We start from the raw sequence: 18,991 nt of genomic DNA, 5'->3' as shown, positions 1-18,991 counted from the left end.
ATCAGATCCTACTCAGGTCAATGTCTCTCTTGTATTGAGGGCTCCAGAGCTGGACCCAGCCCTGCAGGTGAGGTCTCCCCAGAGCAGAGCAGAGGGCAGGATCCTCTCTCTCCAGCTCTGGCAATGGACACTGGCAGCGCAGAAGGCCAAGGCCAGCCTTTGGCTGCCCTTGGCCTTCTGTGCTGCCAATGCCCATTGCTGGCTCCTGTCCAGCTTCTCCCCACCCCAGCACCCCCAAATCCTTCTCTGCAGGGCTGCTCTCAGACTCATCACCCCCAGCCTGGATTGATACCAAGGCTCTGGAGAGCTTCCAGTCCAACCCCCCTGCCAGAGCAGGACCAGAGAATCCAGCACAGGGCACACAGCAACACATCCAGACAGGGCTGCAAAGGCTCCAGACAAGGAGACTCCACAACCTCTCTGGGTAGCCTGCTCCAGGCCTCTGGCACCCTCCCAGGGAAGAAGTTCCTCCTCCTGCTGAGGTGGAACCTCCTGGGCTGCAGTTTCCTTCCATTGCCTCTTGTCCTATGCCAGGCTGCAGCTGAGCAGAGCCTGTCCCTGTCCCCTCCCTCCTGACCCCCAGCCCTCAGCTCTTGAGAGACATTGAGCAGATCCCTCTCAGCCTTCTCCTCTCCACACTAAGCACCCCCAGGGCTCTCAGCCTCTTCTCCCCAGGCACTGCTCCAGGCTCTTCAGCATCCTTGCAGCCCTCCCTTGGACTCTCTCCAGCAGCTCCCTGTCCCTCCTGACCTGGGCAGCCCAGAGCTGGATGCAATATTGCAGGGGAGGTGTGAGCAGGGCAGAGCAGAGGGGGAGGAGAAGCTCCCTGGCTCTGCTGGCCACACTCCTCTGAATGCCCCCCAGGATGCTGTGGGACACTGTGCCAAAGGCTTTCCTCCTGCTCGTGTGGCTCTCCACATGTGGCAGCAATGGAGTAGCAGAATTTTAAGCCCAGCCTGACCTTCTCCCTCTGTTCTTTCCACAGCCCTTAGACTTTGAGACCAAGAAGGCTTACACCTTCAAGGTGGAGGCCTCCAACCTCCACCTGGATCATCGCTTTCACTCCGTGGGGCCCTTCAAAGACACTGCCACTGTGAAGATCAATGTGCTGGACATGGATGAACCTCCAGTCTTCAGCAAACCTCTCTACACCATGGAGGTGTATGAGGACACTCCTGTGGGGACCATCATAGGGGCAGTGACAGCACAAGACCTCGATGCTGGCAGCAGCTCAGTGAGGTAAGGAAGATTTTCCTCCTGCAGTAGCAGAGAACCCAAAGTGATGCTGACAGGGAGGCTTGGGGGGAAAAAATGAGGTTAGGGAGGTGATGTGGCACTTTGGGCAGGGACTAACTGAATGGAGCAAAAGTAGAAGTGTGTAGACTCAGATTGGATGTTAGGAAGAAGTTCTTCACCCTTATGGTGAGGTGAGGAAGATTTTCTTCCCTCACTATCTTGTCAGAGAACTCAAAGTGATGCTGAAAGGAAGGCCTGGGGGGGGGTGGGGGTGGGGGGGAAGAGATTAGGAAGAAGATGTGGCACTATGGACATGGACTAGGGGTATGGAGCAAACCTAGAAGTTGGTACAATCAGATTGGATGTTAGGAAGAAACTGGAACCCAGGAAGTTCCACCTCAGTGTGAGATGTAAGAGCAGGGCCACGAGGATGAGCAGAGGGCTGGAGCTGCTCTGCTCTGAGGACAGCCTGAGAGAGTTGGGGTTGTGCAGTGTGGAGAGAGAAGGCTGCCAGGAGACCTTCTTGTGGCCTTCCAGGATCTGAAGGAAGCTCCAAGAAAGGGGAGGGACTTTGGAGGGTGTCAGGTAGGGATAGGAGCAGGGGGAATGGAGCAAAACTAGAAATGGGGAGATTCAGATTGGATGTTAGGAAGAAATTCTTCCCCATGAGGGTGGTGAGAGACTGGCAGAGGTTGCCCAGGGAGGTGGTGGAAGCCTCATCCCTGGAGGTTTTTGCAGCCAGGCTGGAGGTGGCTGTGAGCAACCTGCTGTGGTGTGAGGTGTCCCTGCCCATGGCAGGGGGGTTGGGACTGGCTGAGCCTTGAGCTCCCTTCCAGCCCTGACAGTTCTGTGACTCTGTGATAAAGAGAAACTTCTTTGGTGTGAGGCTGCTGGAGCCCTGATCAGGCTGCCCAGAGAGGTTGTGGAGACTTTCAAGAGCCACTTGGATGTGTTCCTGTGTGACCTGCCCTGGTTATCCTGCTTTGGCAAGGGGCGGGGGTTTGGAACTGGATGATCTTCCAGGTCCCTTCCAACCCAAACCATTCTGTGATTCAAAGTCAGAAAGCCTGCAGGAAGAGGCAAGTCAGCCCTTCCCAAATGAAACATTCCAGGGATTCATTTCTGGATGCTGCAAATCAAGAAGAGTTCATTCAGCTCCCAGGCAGCAAAGAAGAACTTGGGAGGGGCAAAGCTTTTTAAAATTGAGTGTAGGAAAGAAGCCAGAGGGAGGGGGAAAGGAATTATAGGACCAGGATAGCTCTTCTCAGGCTCCTCTGGTTTAGGGTGGCTGCAAGGTGTTTGGGATGGGAAGAAAAACAAAACCCAAAGTGTTGCAGTGTGCTGCCATGTGTGGAATTTGGGAGCACGCAGCTGGGTTTGGAAAACCACAGAATGGCTCAGGATGGAAGGAAGCCTCCAAGGTCATCTTGTCCAACCCCACTGCAGTGAGCAGGGACAGCCCCAGCTGGAGCAGGTTGCTCCTTGTGCTGATCTAAAGGACTTTAGGGTTCCTGAAGATAAAATTGAATCACTTTTTGGTGTCCACAGGCTCCAGCTGGAGCAGGTTGCTCCTTGTGCTTATCTAAGGGACTTTAGGACTTCCTAAAGATAAAATTGAATCACTTTTAGGTGTCCATAGACTCCAGCTGGAGCAGGCTGCTCCTTGTGCTTATCTAAGGGACTTTAGGACTTCCTAAAGATAAAATTGAATCACTTTTAGGTGTCCATAGAGCATGAATGTGATGGGCTGAGATGTCTGACTAGGAAGGAAGTGCAAACAGATGGCAAGGCTGAGTTATCATAGAGTCAGGGAATTGTCTGGGTGGGAAGGGACCCCCAAAGCTCAGCCAGTCCAACCCCCCTGCAGTCAGCAGGGACATCCTCCTCCAGATCAGGTTGCCCAGAGTCTTGTCTAGCCTCTCCTTGAATATCTCCAGGGATGAGGCCTAAACCACCTCCCTGGGCAACCTGTTGTAGATCCAAGAAGTTTATGGCTTACGGCTTCCAGGGACTGACCTGTTTGGGAGGCAAGAGGGTGCTGGAAAATCAAGAAGAGTTCATTCAGCTCCCAGGCAGCAAAGAACAACTTGGCAGGGGCAAAGCTTTTTAAAATTGAAGGTAGGGAAGAAGCCAGAGGGAGGGGGAAAGAAACAACAGGACCATAATAGTCCTGGTTTACTTCCCAGCCTCCTGCTGCTGTGATTGCACAGAGGCAGCTCACAGCCCAGAGGCACAGGCTGCAATTTTCCTTTGGCTCCAATAATAGACTCCCTGAGTCTCTTTGGGCCTCTTACTCCAAAACTTTCTCCTCCAGCAGTGGGGATCTGAAGTGTTCCAGAAAGCCACAGTGAGATAAAAACCTGCAGACACATCTCACCTCCAGCTGTGACCCTCTCAAGGGCTTGACACCAGGAGAGGCACAAGGAGCAGGAGTGAGGAAAACTTCTGTGCTGCAGTTGCTTATTCTGCCTGCTGCTGCCCAGAGTCAAGCCTGGCACCACTTCCTTAGTGTGAAATTCAGCTTCCCAATGCTTCTGCTGAATCCACACCTGGAGCTCTGTGTCCAGTTCTGGAGCCTCTGTTCCTGGAAGGATCTGGAGGGGCTGGAAGGTGTCCAGAGAAGGGCCACGAGGATGAGCAGAGGGCTGGAGCTGCTCTGCTGTGAGGACAGACAGAGAGTTGGGGTTGTGCAGTATGGAGAGGAGAAGGCTCCCAGGAGACCTTCTTGTGGCCTTCCAGGATCTGAAGGGGGCTCCAAGAAAGCTGGGGAAGGACTTTTGAGGGTGTCAGGTAGGGATAGGAGCAGGGGGAATGGAACCAAGCTAGAGGAGGGGAGACTTAGTTTAGATATTAGGAACAGGAATTAGATTTAGATGAGACATCAGGACAGTCCCCGAGCTTCTGCAGCACTTCCTCTGCCAGCACAAGACCCCAATGCTGGCAGCAGCTCAGTGAGGGAAGGAAGATTTTCCTTCTTCATAGACATCAGAGAACCCAAAGTGATGCTGACAGGGAGGCCTGGGGGCAAAGAGCTTAGGAAGGGGAGGTGGCACTTTGGACATGGACTGAGGGGAATGGAGCAAAACTGGAAGTGGGGAGATTCAGATTGGATGTTAGGAAGAAATTCTTCCCCATGAGGGTGGTGAGAGACTGGCAGAGGTTGCCCAGGGAGGTGGTGGAAGCCTCATCCCTGGAGGTTTTTGCAGCCAGGCTGGAGGTGGCTGTGAGCAACCTGCTGTGGTGTGAGGTGTCCCTGCCCATGGCAGGGGGGTTGGAACTGGCTGAGCCTTGAGCTCCCTTCCAACCCTGACAATTCTGTGATGATTCTATGATTTTTAGCTGCAGGTCCCACAGCCCTCTCCAGAGGAATTAAACATTTTAACCATTGCTGCCCACCCAGACTCCAGGTCCTTTCAGTCTGACTTTCTCCCTTACAGACTCACAGATTACATCAGGTTGGAAGGGACCCTCCAAGGGCATCTTGTTCAGCCCTCCCTGCAGCCAGCAGGGACACCTCCAACCAGATCAGGCTGCCCAGGGACACATTGAGTCTCATCTTGAATGACTCTGGGGATGGAGCCTCAACCACCTCCATGGCAGCCTGTTCCAGTGTCTGCTCACCCTCATGGTGCAGAACTTCCTCCTGGTGTCCAACCTAACTCTGCCCTGCTCCAGTTTCAAACCATTGCCTCTTGTCCTATCACTACAAACCCTTCTGAACAGTCCCTCCCCAGCCTGCCTGCAGGTCCCCTTCAGATACTGAAATGAAGCTCTGAGCTCTCCCTGCAGCCTTCTCTTCTCCAGGCTGAACAGCCCCAACTGTCTCAGCCTGTGCCCAGAGCAGAGGTTCTCCAGCCCTCTGATCATCTTGGTGGTCCTCCTCTTGACCCTCTCCCAGCAGCCCCACATCTCTTTTGTATTGGGGGTCCATAGCTGGGCATATCTTCCTTCTCCCAGCCCCTGTCCTTGCCTTTTGCAGCTTAGTTGGTGTGGTTAGAGCCCAAACCATTGAAGGCTGAGGCAAAAAAGTCCCTGAGTACCTCAGCTTTCTCCTTATGCTGTGTGACCAGGGCTCCTCACCCACATTTTTCCTGTCCTTCCTTTCTTTACACTGACATAAAAGGACTTTTCTGGTGACCCTTGATGGCCCTGGACAGGTTTCATGCTATCAAGGCTTTGTCTTTGCTCAGCTGATCCCTGGCTGCTTGGACAGCTGCTTTCATTTTCTCTCTGGTTGCCTGCCCTTTAGTTTTGGACCTCAGAGCTGCCTGCCAGGACCTGAAGGCATCCTGCAGGAAGGGATCCTGCAGAGGGACTTTTGCTGAGGGGGTCTGGAGACAGGCCAAGGGGGAATGGTTTGGAGCTGAGGCAGAGCAGGGGGAGGCTGGAGCTGAGGCAGAAGTTCTGCAGTGCCAGGGGGGTGAGACTGTGGCACAGGCTGCCCAGGGAGGCTGTGGCTGCCTCCTGCCTGGGGGTGCTCCAGGCCAGGCTGGATGAGACCTTGAGCAGCTGAGTCTAGCTGAGAGGTGTCCTGGGCATGGAGGGGAGCTTGGAGCTGGATGATCTCTGAGCTCCCTTCCAGCCTGAGCCATTCCAGGATTTCCCTGGAGTGTCCTGAACAACCTCTGACTGTGTGACTGCTGCACTAAACCAGCTTCAAAGCAACCCTGCAGCCTCCCAGTCCTGACCTCATTGAGGGCTTCCCCTTCCAGACCCAGCTGACCACCCAGCCCTAAGCTCTCCAGAGCCTTCTGCAGACTCAGCATCACTGCTGCTGCTCTTTGCTTATTCTTTCATTGTCTCAGTGTCAGCAGTTTCCTTCCTTATTTTTTTTTCCCCTGGGGTAAAATATGAAATATTTGCATTTTTATGGTATCCAAAACTGTAGATCAGAGCTGAGATTTGCATGACAGCCTGAAACTGTGCCAGGGGAGGGTTATGTTGGAGAGGAGGAAAAATTTCCTTGCTGCAAGAGTGGTGAGGGATTGGCAGAGGCTGCCCAGGGAGGTGGTGGAGTCCTCATGCCTGGAGGTGTTCAAGCAACCTGTGGCCATGGCACTTGGCCATGGTTTGGTGGCCATGGTGGGGTTGGGTTGAAGGTTGGATTGGATGATCTCAGAGGCCTTTTCCAACCCAAACCATTCTTTGATTCCATGATGCAAAAACCAAAGCAAGCAAAGTTTATTCCTGTTGGGTTGCTGCTCCTAGGTCTGCTCTCCTCCTGCTTCTTGCCTAAACACTTTATCAAAGTCACTCCTCCAGCAAAGAAATTTTTCATCCTCTCCAAGAAATTTTTCATCCTCCCCTGCACAATTTCAGACCATTGCCTCTACTTCTGTCACCTCAGACAAGGGACAAGAGCCAAACCTCCACCTCCCTGACCTCATTGCTCTCTAGAGCTCCCTGAGAGGAGGCTGCAGTCAGGTGGGGGTTGGGCTCTGCTCCCTAGTCTCAGGTGATGGAAGGAGAGGAAATGTCCTGAAATTATGCTGGGGGGGGGGGTTAGGTTGGAGGGGAGGAAAGATTTCTTTGGTGGAAGAGTGGTGAGGGATTGGAAGAGGCTGCCCAGGGATGTGATGGAGTCCCCATGCCTGGAGAAGGTGTTGGAGAACTGTGTGGCCATGGCACTTGGGGCCATGGTTTGATAGCCATGGTGGGGTTGGGTTGCTGCTTGGTCTGGATGATCTCAGAGGCCTTTTCCAAACCAAACCATTCCATGATTCTGGAGGCTCAGACTTTTCAAGCCACATGAACCCCAGCCAATCTTTTCCTCTCTCCTTTCAGCATCCCAGCTCTGCCAAAATCCAAAGCCATAAACCAATCAAGCCTGGTTGTTGGCTCCTTCCTGCAAGGATGCTAGGAGCTGGGAAGGGAAAACCAGCAAAAACCTGAGCTGGCTTGGCTGCTTCTGTGACAGAGGAGCCATCCCTGCAGGTTTTGCATCCCTTTTGCCTCATCTTCTTCACACCCAGGTACTTCATTGACTGGAAGAATGACATGGACAGCTTCTTCACAATAGATGCCACAGAAGGAACCATTGCCACCAATGAGCTGCTGGACAGGGAAAGCATAGCCCAGTACAACTTCTCCATCATTGCAAGTAAAGTTAGTAAGTATGAGGGGGGAGAAAACATGAATTAACATCCTGATGTGGCTTCCTGAACAGGAAGGGTTCTCCAGGAGATATCCAAAGGGCTCCACACAGGAAGGGTTCTCCAGGAGATGTCCAAAGGGCCCTGCACAGGAAGGGTTCTCTAGGAGATATCCAAAGGGCCCTGCACAGGAAGGGTTCTCTAGGAGATATCCAAAGGGCCCTGCACAGGAAGGGTTCTCCAGGAGATGCCCAAAGAGTCCTGAACAGGAAGGGTTCTCCAGGAGATGCCCAAAGAGTCCTGCACAGGAAGGGTTCTCCAGGAGATGTCCAAAGAGCTCTGCACAGGAAGGGTTCTCCAGGAGATGCCCAAAGAGTCCTGAACAGGAAGGGTTCTCCAGGAGGTGTCCAAAGAGCTCTGCACAGGAAGGGTTCTCCAGGAGATGTCCAAAGAGCTCTGCACAGGAAGAGTTCTCCAGGAGATGCCCAAAGAGCCCTGCACAGGAAGGGTTCTCCAGGAGAGGTCCAAAGAGTCCTGAACAGGAAGAGTTCTCCAGGAGAGGTCCAAACAGCTCTGCACAGGAAGGGTTCTCCAGTAGCTTAAAACTGTTTTGGCATCTTGAAGATCCTGAGGAGCTTTGCCCTCTTCTTTTCATGCTCTTCATGTTCTAGCCTGGGGAAGAGCAGCCTGGGTGGGGATCTTGTCAATGCTTATCAATATTTCAAGGGTGGGTGTCAGGAGGATAGTGCCAGGCAGTTTGTCAGTGGTGCCCAGGAACAGGAGGAGAGGTAGCAGGCACAAACTTGATGGAAGTTCCATCTAAACATGAAGAGGGACTTCTTTACCATGAGGAGGAACTTCTTTACCATGAGGAGGAACTCCTTTACCATCAGGGTGGTGGAGCCCTGGAGCAGAGAGGTGGTGGAGTCTCCATCTCTGGAGTCGTTCCAAGCTTGCCTAGACACTACCCTGTGCAACCTGCTCTAGGTGACCCTGCTCTGGCAGGGCAGTTGCACAGGAGGGTCTCCAAAGGTCCCCTCCAACCCCTGTCATTCTGTAATCCTGGGAAGCTTGCAACCTCCTCCTGGCAGAGGTTGCCCGGGGAGGTGGTGGAAGCTTCATCCCTGGAGGTTTTTGCAGCCAGGCTGGAGGTGGCTGTGAGCAACCTGCTGTGGTGTGAGGTGTCCCTGCCCATGGCAGGGGGGTTGGAACTGGCTGAGCCTTGAGGTCACTTCCAGCCCTGACAGTTCTGTGATTCTATGAGCCAGGGGATGGAGCCAGGCAGTGCTGAAGGCCCACAGCTGGATCTTGGTTCTGGGATATTCTGTATCCCCACTCACACCAGAGATGGACACATGGCCTTAAGCATTACTGGAAACTAAGACGAGGGACAGCCCTCAGCCTGGGACTGGAATGATGTTTGGAACAGGCTGCCCAGAGAGGTTGTGGAGTCTCCTTCTCTAGAGGCTTTCAAGACCTGGATGTGTTCATATGTGAACTCTGCTGGATGGAAACTCCTGCACAGGAGGTTTCACCTCAACATGAAAAGGAACTTCTTTCCTGTAAGGGTCACAGAGCACTGGAGCAGGCTGCCCAGAGAAGTTGTGGAGTCTCCTTGTCTGGAGACTTTCAAGACCCATCTGGATGTGTTCCTGTGCAACCTGTGCTGGATTCTATTCTCTGGCAGGGGGCTTGGACTCGATGATCTCTGGAGGTCCCTTCCAACCCTACTCAAGGCCACACCTTGACTACTGTGTCCAGTTCTGGGTCCCTCAATTCAAGGGCAACAAAGCTGGGGAGGGGTCTGGAGTACAAGGCTGGGGAAGGGTCTGGAACACAAGGCTGGGGAGGGGTCTGGAGCACAAGGCTGGGGAGGGGTCTGGAGCACAGGGCTGGGGAGGGATCTGGAGTACAAAACTTGGGAGGGGTATGGAGCACAAGGCTGGGGATGGGTCTGGAGCACAGCCCCGTGAGGAGAGGCTGAGGGAGCTGGGGGTGTTTAGCCTGGAGAAGAGGAGGCTCAGGGCAGACCTCATTGCTGTCTACAACTACCTGAAGGGAGGTTGTAGCCAGGAGGGGGTTGGTCTCTTCTCCCAGGCAACCAGCGACAGAACAAGAGGACACAGTCTCAGGCTGTGCAAGGGGAGGTTTAAGCTTGATCTTAGGAAGAAGTTCTTCCCAGAAAGAGAGGTTGGCCATTGGGATGTGCTGCCCAGGGAGGTGGTGGAGTCACCATCCCTGGAGGTGTTCAAGAAAAGCCTGGATGAGGCACTCAGTGCCATGGTCTGGTTGATCAGATGGGGTTGGGTGATGGCTTGGAGTTGATGACCTTGGAGGTCTCTTGCAAGCTGGTTGATGCTGAGATCCTCTGAGGCTGTGGTTCTCCTCCCCAGGTAACCCACTCTTGAGCAGCAGAGTCAACGTCGTCATCAACGTGTTGGACGTCAACGAGTACCCTCCGGAGCTCTCGGTGCCCTACGAGACAGCTGTGTGCGAAAAGGCCAAGGCAGGACAGGTACAGCACCACCCAGCGCCCTTCTGCTCCCCTTGGGCTGCCACTGCCACTGCCTCTGCCTGCAGCTGCCAGAAGGGCCAGAATCCTTTTGCACCTCTGCTGGGTGGCCTTCAGCCTCTGGTTTTATCCTGTTTGATTCAGTTGAGCTTCATGACCTATTTTTATTCTGTTATTTATTTCACCTTCATCATCTCCTTTTGTTCTCCTTCAGGTTGTTTCACCTTCATGATCTGTTTTCATTCAGTTGACCTTCATGACCTATTTTTATTCTGTGTTATTTATTTCACCTTCATCATCTCCTTTTGTTCTCTTTCAGATTGTTTCACCTTCATGATCTATTTTCATTCAGTTGACCTTCATGACCTATTTTTATTCTGTATTATTTATTTCACCTTCATCATCTCCTTTTGTTCTCTTTCAGATTGTTTCACCTTCATGATCTATTTTCATTCAGTTGACCTTCATGACCTATTTTTATTCTGTTATTTATTTCACCTTCATCATCTCCTTTTGTTCTCTTTCAGATTGTTTCACCTTCACGATCTGTTTTCATTCACTTGACCTTCATGACCTATTTTTATTCTATTTCATTTAGTTCACCTTCCTGATCTATTTTCAATCTATTTCATTTAGTTGACTTTCATGACCTTTTTTATGCTATTTCATTTATTTCACCTTCATGATCTATTTTTATTCTATTTCATTCACTTCTCCTTCCTGACTTATTTTATTTACTTGACCTTCATGGACCTATATTTATTCTATTTTATTTAGTTGACCTCCATGATCTATGTTTATTCTATTTTATTTCATTATTATTTATTCACTATTATTTATTATTTCATCTTCATGACCTCTTTTTATTCTATTTCATTTATTTCACCTCACAATCTATTTTTATTCTATTTTATTTAGTTGACATTCATGACTGTTTTGACTATTCTATTTATTTCACTTTCATGCTCTATGTTTATTCTGTTTTATTTATTGCACTTTCTTGATCTATTTTTATCCTATTTTATTTCTTTCACCTTCATGTTCTATTTTTATCCCATTTTATTTATTTCACCTTCATGACCCATGTTTATTCTATTTATTGCACTTTCATGACCTATTTTTATTCTATTCAATTTATTTCACCTTCATGATCTATTTTTATCCCAATTTATTCATTTCACCTTCATGACCTACTTTTATCCCAATTTACTTATTTCACCTTCATGACCTATTTTTATAACATTTCATTTACTTCACCTTCATGATCTACTTTGAATCTCTTTTCTTCAGTCGACCTTTCATGACCTATTTATTTTTATTCCATTTATTGCATCAATTCTCCAGTTGTCACCAGTGACTTCCCTTCACATGTCCATAAAATGCATTCACTCCATTTGCTTTTTGCTGCCTGTTGAGTTCAGATGCTGGTTGCTGTCTCTGGTGGTCATGGTGTACCCAGGTGGCCAAGAAGGCCACCAGCAGCCTGGCCTGGACTAGCAATGCTGTGGCCAGCAGGAGCAGGGCAGTGTTGGTCTCCCTCTGCTTGGCACTGGTGAGGCTGCACCTGGAATCGTGGCTTCAGTTTTGGGCTCCTCACTCCAAGAAGGACATTGAGGTGCTGAGGGCACCCTCAGCAAGTTTTCAGGTGACACCAAGCTGTGTGCTCTGCTGGATTCTGTGAGGGAAGGGATCCATCCAGAAGGGTCTTGAAAGGCTTGAGATGTGGGCTGGTGACAACTGAAGGAGGTTCAAGAAGTCCCAGGGCAAGGTCCTGCAGCTGGATCCAGGCAATGCAAGGCACCAATCCAGGCTGGGTGCAGAGTGGATGGAGAGCAGCCCTGCAGAAAGAGCCTTGGGGTGCTGGGTGCTGAGCAGCTCCCCAGGAGCCAGCAGTGCCCTCCTGCAGCCCTCAGGCAGCTGGGAGCTGGGCTGCAGCCAGAGGAGTGTGGGCAGAGGGCAGCAGAGGGGATTCTGCCCCTGGGCTCTGCTCTGCTCACACCTCACCTCCAATCCTGCCTCCAGCTCTGCTGGCCCCAGCAGGAGGAGGCCACAGAGCTGTGGAGAGAGGCCAGAGGAGGTCACAAAGATGCTGCAAGGGCTGGAGCAGCTCTGCTGGGAGCACAGGCTGAGGGAGCTGGGAGTGTGCAGCCTGCAGAGGAGAAGGCTCCAGGGGCACCTCAGAGCTGCCTGCCAGGACCTGAAGGCATCCTGCAGGAAGGGATCCTGCAGAGGGACTTTTGCTGAGGGGGTCTGGAGACAGGCCAAGGGGGAATGGTTTGGAGCTGAGGCAGAGCAGGGGGAGGCTGGAGCTGAGGCAGAAGTTCTGCAGTGCCAGGGGGGTGAGACTCTGGCACAGGCTGCCCAGGGAGGCTGTGGCTGCCTCCTGCCTGGGGGTGCTCCAGGCCAGGCTGGATGAGACCTTGAGCAGCTGAGTCTAGCTGAGAGGTGTCCCTGGGTATGGAGGGGAAGTTGGAGCAGATGAGCTCTGAGCTCCCTTCTAGCCTGAGCCATTCTGTGAGTCTCTGATTCGATGCTCCAAATCAACTGATGAGAATTTGTCTCCCTCTGGTTGCAGGTGATCCAGACTGTCACTGCAGCAGACAAAGATCTGTCACCAGCTGGGCAAAGGTTTTCCTTCAGGCTGTCACCTGAGGCCTCCAACAAACCAAACTTCACAGTCCATGACTACAGAAGTGAGTTCCTGACCCACAGCTCTCTTCCAGGGCCAGCAGGCTCTGCCTGCCATGGCAAATGTGATGATTTTGATTCCTCCAATGCCCACAGACCAACACTTTTATGCCACATTTCTAATTGTCAAGCAGACATTAAGAGAAATTCAGGTCCTACACTTTCTCTTGTTTTTAAGGCGCAGGAATTGTCATAGCACCAAGGGCTGAGATTTCCGTACAGGCCAGCAAAACTTCTTCTACTTTTTTTGCTTTCCTTCCCTTTCCTTCACTTTTCTTTATTTTTCTTCCCTTTTCTTTCCCCTTTTCTTTCCCCTTTCCCTTCCCTTTTTTTTTTTTCTGCCCTTTTCTTCTTCCTTTTTCTTCCTTTTTCTTCCTTTTTTTCTTCCTTTTTTCCTTCCTTTTTTCTTCCTTTCTCTTCCCTTTTTTTCCTTCTCCCCCTTTTTCTTCCTTCCCCCCCTTTTTCTTCCTTTTTCTTCCTTTTTCTTCCCTTTTTCTTCCTCTTTCTTCCCTTTTCTTCCTTTTACTTCCCTTTTCTTACTTTCCTCCCCTTTGTCTTCCTTTTCTTCCCCTTTTCCCCCCTTTTTCTTCCTTTTCCTCCCCTTTTTTCTTCCTTTGTCTCCCTTTTTCTCCATTTTCATCCCTTTTCTCGTTTGTTTCTTCCTTTTTCTCCTTTTTTTCTTCCTTTTTCTCCTTTTCTTCCTCCCTCTTTCTCATTCAGTATCTCCCCACTTCCCAACTTGCAGATTTATACAATTAGCAGCTCTATTTTTTTCCCTCCATTTTTGCTCATAATTGATAAATCTCCTTATTTGCTTCCTTTTTTCACTCCAATGCTTTTGCTAAACGGCAAAGAACAACCCAAGATGGGAAAACCAAAGGTCCCTTTCTATCATACAGAGCTTCAAGCATGCAACGTTGTGATGAGACACAGCAGCAACTTAGCAATGGGCTGCAGGAATTCACTACTCTGCTCTGCTCTGGGGAGACCTCACCTGCAGGGCTGTGTCCAGCTCTGGAGCCCTCAACACAAGGACCTGGACCTGATGTAAAGGGTCCAGAGAAGGCCACCAAGATGATCAAAGGGCTGGAGAACCTCTCCTATGAGGACAGGCTGAGACAGTTGGGGCTGTTCAGCCTGACAAGAGAAGGCTGCAGGGAGAGCTCAGAGCTTCATTTCAGTATCTGAAGGGGACCTGCAGGCAGGCTGGGGAGGGACTGTTCAGAAGGGTTTGTAGTGATAGGACAAGAGGCAATGGTTTGAAACTGGAGCAGGGCAGAGTTAGGTTGGACACCAGGAGGAAGTTCTGCACCATGAGGGTGAGCAGACACTGGAACAGGCTGCCATGGAGGTGGTTGAGGCTCCATCCCCAGAGTCATTCAAGATGAGACTCAATGTGTCCCTGGGCAGCCTGATCTGGTTGGAGGTGTCCCTGCTGGCTGCAGGGAGGGCTGAACAAGATGCCCTTGGAGGGTCCCTTCCAACCTGATGTAATCTGTGAGTCTGTAAAGGAGAAAGTCAGACTGAAAGGACCTGGAGTCTGGGTGGGCAGCAATGGTTAAACCACCAGGGAGATGGTTGAGGCTCTATCCCTGGAGACATTCAAGATCAGACTTGGTGTGGCCCTGGGCAGCCTGATCTGGTTGGCTGCAGGGTGGGGGTTGAACAGGATGACCTTTGAGGGTCCCTTCCTACCCCATGCAATCTGGGAATCTGCCTGAGTCTGTATTTAGTATTTTTGCCAAAGGACCTTGAAGAACTAAAAGAGGTAGTGGAAGAGCAACAGAGATTGCTCAAAGACCTAAGAGCTTGAATCTGTTCTGATTCTTCTGAGAGGAGATTTGGAAGTCAGTTTGCTGCAGTGCAACCCCTGGTGAAGTGATCTTCAGCAGTGCAATTAGAAGAGAATTGGAAAAAAAAAGAATAGAAATAATTCTGTTAATAGGAATCAGATGAGGCTGGGTGACTCCAAATTCAATCAGAAGCTCTTTGTGCAGTGCAGATGACTCATCCTAGAGAGAAAGAGCAAGCAGCAGATGGAAGCTGGTTTGATTCAAAGACTTTTTGAGGTGTTTTTCGTCACCAAAAGGCTCCATGTGGTCATGTGTGCTGGTTGTGTGCCAGGAAAGGGGCTTCAGGAGGGCAGGTTGAGACTGGAGGTGAGGAAGAAACTCTTGGCAGTGAGGGTGGGGAGACTCTGGAGCAGGTTGCACAGGGAGGTTGTGGATGTCCCTCTCCCTGGAAGTGTTCAAGGCCAGGCTGGGTGGGACCGTGAGCAACCTGGGCTGGTGGGAGGTGTCCCTGTCCATGGCAGGGGGATTTGAAGAAGATAATCATTAAGGTCTCCTCACAACCAGACCATTCCAGGATTCTATGACCTTTGAGGTCCCTTCCAACCCAAACCATTCTATGATTCTATGACCTTTGAGGTCCCTTCCAACCCAAACCAGCCTTACAAGAAATCAAAGAAAATTATTTCCTGCTCTGCACAAAAAGCAAACAAACAAACAAACAAACAAAAAAAAACAACAGTTCTAGCAGTCAGGATGTGAAATGTTCTGCAATAAGAACAAGAAGGCAATTGGCTGAAGCGTGGCACTGCCTGAGTTTCAAAACTGGAACTGCTAAGGGTGATACAAACCACAACTGTTGGATTTCAGCCTGGAGAAGAGGAGACTCAGGGGGGACCTTCTCACACTCTACAACTACCTGAAGGGAAGCTGTAGGCAGGTGGGGGTCAGGCTCTGCTCCCAGGCAACTTGTGCCAAGATGAGAGGGCATGGCCTGAAGCTGTGCCAGGGGAGGGTTAGGTTGGATGTTAAGAAGCACTTCCTGATGGAAAGGGGAATCAGAGACTGGAATGGACTGCCCAGGGAAGTGGTGGAGTTGCCATCCCTGGAAGTGTTCCAGGAGGGATTGGATGTGGCACTCAGTGCCATGGTCTGGTGGATGTGGTGGTGTTAGGTCATAGGCTGGGATGGAGGAGCTCAGAGGTCTATCCCAGCCTCAACAATTCTGTGATTGATTCTGTGATAGAAGTGCTCCATAAAACTCCTCTCATCACCCTGTTGTGTCTTCCAGACAACACAGCTGGGATTGAAACCAGGAGAAATGGCTACAGCAGAAGGCAGCAGGAGCTCTATTTCCTCCCAGTAGTGATAGAGGACAGCAGCTACCCTGTGCAGAGCAGCACCAACACCCTGACCATCCGTGTCTGCAGGTGTGACTCTGATGGCACCATCCTGTCCTGCAACGTGGAAGCAATCTTCCTGCCAGTGGGGCTCAGCACCGGGGCACTGGTCGCCATCCTGCTCTGCATCATCATCCTCCTAGGTCAGTCAGCAAGGATGAGTGCAGAGTCCTGCAGCTGGGCAGGAAGAATTAACTGCAGCAGGACAGGTTGGGAGGGGATCTGCTGGAGAGCAGCCCCAAGGAGAAGGAGCTGGGAGTGCTGGTGGGCAGCAAGTTCTGCAAGGCACAGCAATGTGCCCTGGGGGCCAAGAAGGCCAAGGGGGTCCTGGGGGGCATTCAGAGGAGTGTGGCCAGCAGAGCCAGGGAGCTTCTCCTCCCCCTCTGCTCTGCCCTGCTCACACCTCCCCTGCAATATTGCATCCAGCTCTGGGCTGCCCAGGTCAGGAGGGACAGGGAGCTGCTGGAGAGAGTCCAAGGGAGGGCTGCAAGGATGCTGAAGGGCCTGGAGCAGTGCCTGGGGAGGAGAGGCTGAGAGCCCTGGGGGTGCTTAGTGTGGAGAGGAGAAGGCTGAGAGGGATCTGCTCAATGTCTCTCAAGAGCTGAGGGCTGGGGGTCAGGAGGGAGGGGACAGGGACAGGCTCTGCTCAGCTGCACCCTGGCATAGGACAAGAGGCAATGGATGGAAACTGCAGCCCAGGAGGTTCCACCTCAGCAGGAGGAGGAACTTCTTCCCTGGGAGGGTGCCAGAGGCCTGGAGCAGGCTGCCCAGAGAGGTTGTGGAGGAACTGACTAGCACCATGGATCTGCTGACACCTACCTGTTTCTTACTGCAAGAAGAGAACCACCTTGAGTAGAATCCAAACCAAATTTTTTTTGTTTTTAAAGACCTTGTTTGGAGGATTAAAATAAGAGAATCATGACCAAGGCAGACAAATTCCTACCAACAGTAATGGCAGTAAGGACTTTGTAAGGGCTTTAATAAATTGCTCATGACAGCCTGAGCCAAAGGAGAATGAATCATGGAATTGTTTGGGTCAGAAGGGATGTTGAAAATCATAGAATAGTTTTGGTTGGAAGGGACCTTGAAGGTCATAGAATGGTTTGGGTTGGAAAGGACCTTGAAGATCATAGAGTTATAGAATGGTTTGGGTTGGAAGGGATTTTGAAGATCATCCAGTTCTAACCCCCTGCCATGAGCAGGGACACCCCCCACTAGCCCAGGTTGCTCAAGGCCTCATCCATTCTGTCCTTGAACACCTCCAGGGAGGAGGCATCCACTGTTGCAGTGTCTCCCCACCCTTCAAAGGAACTCAAGGCAGTAAGAAAATGATTTGTCCCTTCCCTCAGCAAGCAGCAAGGCAAGTGAGGCTCACACATCAGCCAGCCAAGGGCTTTTCATTGCCTGGGGCACTGCTAGCTTTAAGAGAACAGTAGGAGAACATCTTCTGAGGAATAACAGAAGGTGCCTTTGATTGCTTGCAGCTTTCAGAGGGTGACATTACAGTCTCACAGTACATTAGAGGTTGGAAGGGGTCTCCAGTCCACCCCCTCTGCCAGAGCAGGGTCACCCAGGGTACTCTGCACAGGAATACATCCAGGTGGGGTTGGAAAGGCTCCAGAGAAGGAGACTCCACAACCTCTCTGGGCAGCCTGCTCCAGGGCTCTGTCACCCTCACTCTAAAGAAGTTTCTCCTCATGTTGAGCTGAAACTTTCTCTGTTCCATTTTGCCTCCACTGCTCCTTGTCTTATTCCTGTGCACCACCCACAAGAGCCTGGCCCTCTCCCCTTGCCCCCCACCCCGCCAGAGCACCAAAAGGCTGCTGGGCATGTCCTAACCTCCCTCTCCTCTGGTGGCAGTGCTGGTGGTGCTGTACGTGGCGCTGCGGAGGCAGAGGAAGAAGGACAGCCTGATGACCTCCAAGGAAGACGTCCGAGATAACGTCATCCATTACGACGACGAAGGGGGTGGGGAGGAGGACACCCAAGCCTTCGACATCGGGGCCCTGAGGAACCCCAAAGCCATGGAAGAGAACCAAAGTCGCCGGGACATCAAGCCGGAGACGCTGCGCTGCCCGCGGCAGAGAGCGGCGGTGGAGGACGGCGCAGACATCAAAGACTTCATCCACCAGCGGCTGCAGGAGAACGATGGCGACCCCACAGCGCCCCCTTATGACTCCCTGGCAACCTACGCTTACGAAGGGGCCGGCTCTGCGGCCGAGTCCCTCAGCTCCATAGATTCCCTGGCCACAGAGGCAGACCAGGACTACGACTACCTGAGTGACTGGGGGCCTCGCTTTAAGGTCTTGGCAGAGATGTTTGGAGAAGAGGAAAGTTATCACCCTGACAAAGTCACCTAAAGGGCCAGCAGGAGAGTGGAACACCTGAGAAAAAAGGAAAGGAAAGTGAAACCCAGAACCAATTTCAAAGCTGAACCTAAGCTTTACCTAGGACAGGCTTGCTTGGATTGCTCAACCACAGCCAAAGCTTGCCAGCAAGTTCCCACATTTCTCATCCTGTCAGTTTTGGTTTGAGCAGCGAAGGGGAAGGTCCATCCTGTAACCTGCCACAGGGGTTTGGTGGTTTGCTTGGTTTGGGGTTGGGTTGTTGTTGGTTGTTTTTTTTTTTTTTTTTTTTTTTTTTTTTTTTTTTTTTTTTTTGTTGCTGTTCTTGCTGTTGTCATTGATTTTGTTACTCTGGAATTACACTGAGACAAGCTCAGGCCCACAAGGTTGAGTTTCCTGAGGTGGCTTTCTGGCATCGCAGTGGAAGAGTGGTAGCTTTTTTGTTACTCCACTAAAGTGCCTAATTGAAACTTTTTTCTCCTTAAAAAGAGTGGCTGCTGTGTTGGGGGAGGGGGAGGGATGGAGGGTCCCAAAACAAAAACCAAACAAACCTGAGTGGCAACCTGGGGACAAGAAGCTTTCAGGACAAGAAGATTTCAAGACAAGAAGCTTTCAGGTCAGGAAGATTTCAAGACAAGAAGCTTTCAAGTCAAGAAGATTTCAAGTCAAGAAGCTTCCAAGTCAAGAAGCTTCCAGGACAAGAATCTTTCAGGTCAGGAAGATTTCAAGACAAGAAGCTTTCAAGTCAAGAAGCTTTCAAGTCACGAAGCTTCCAGGTCAAGAAGCTTCCAGGACAAGAAGATTTCAAGACAAGAAGATTTCAAGAGAAGAAACTTTCAGGACAGGAAGATTTCAAGAGAAGAAGCTTTCAAGTCAAGAAATTTTCAAGTCAAGAAGCTTTCAAGTTAAGAAGCTTTCAGGACAAGAA

General features: G+C 51.1%; 1 protein-coding gene across 2 annotated transcripts in view; it reads left to right on the top strand.

Annotated features, from left to right (window-relative positions):
- CDH12 (cadherin 12) overlaps nucleotides 1–18,078 on the top strand; it is a 70,835-nt gene extending 52,757 nt beyond the window's left edge. For both annotated transcript variants that reach the window (XM_054381790.1, XM_054381789.1), the window contains 6 exons: nucleotides 986–1,239; nucleotides 7,209–7,345; nucleotides 9,722–9,843; nucleotides 12,416–12,533; nucleotides 15,610–15,861; nucleotides 17,579–18,078. In XM_054381790.1, the coding sequence (XP_054237765.1) occupies nucleotides 986–1,239; nucleotides 7,209–7,345; nucleotides 9,722–9,843; nucleotides 12,416–12,533; nucleotides 15,610–15,861; nucleotides 17,579–18,078 (1,383 nt within the window). The remainder of the gene's footprint in view (nucleotides 1–985; nucleotides 1,240–7,208; nucleotides 7,346–9,721; nucleotides 9,844–12,415; nucleotides 12,534–15,609; nucleotides 15,862–17,578) is intronic.
- The last annotated feature ends 913 nt before the right edge of the window (nucleotides 18,079–18,991 follow it).

Source organism: Indicator indicator, chromosome 6, assembly GCF_027791375.1.
Source record: "Indicator indicator isolate 239-I01 chromosome 6, UM_Iind_1.1, whole genome shotgun sequence".
Lineage (NCBI taxonomy): Eukaryota > Metazoa > Chordata > Aves > Piciformes > Indicatoridae > Indicator > Indicator indicator.
Note: the sequence above shows the minus strand (reverse complement) of the source record. Positions and strands in the feature narration are given on the sequence as shown.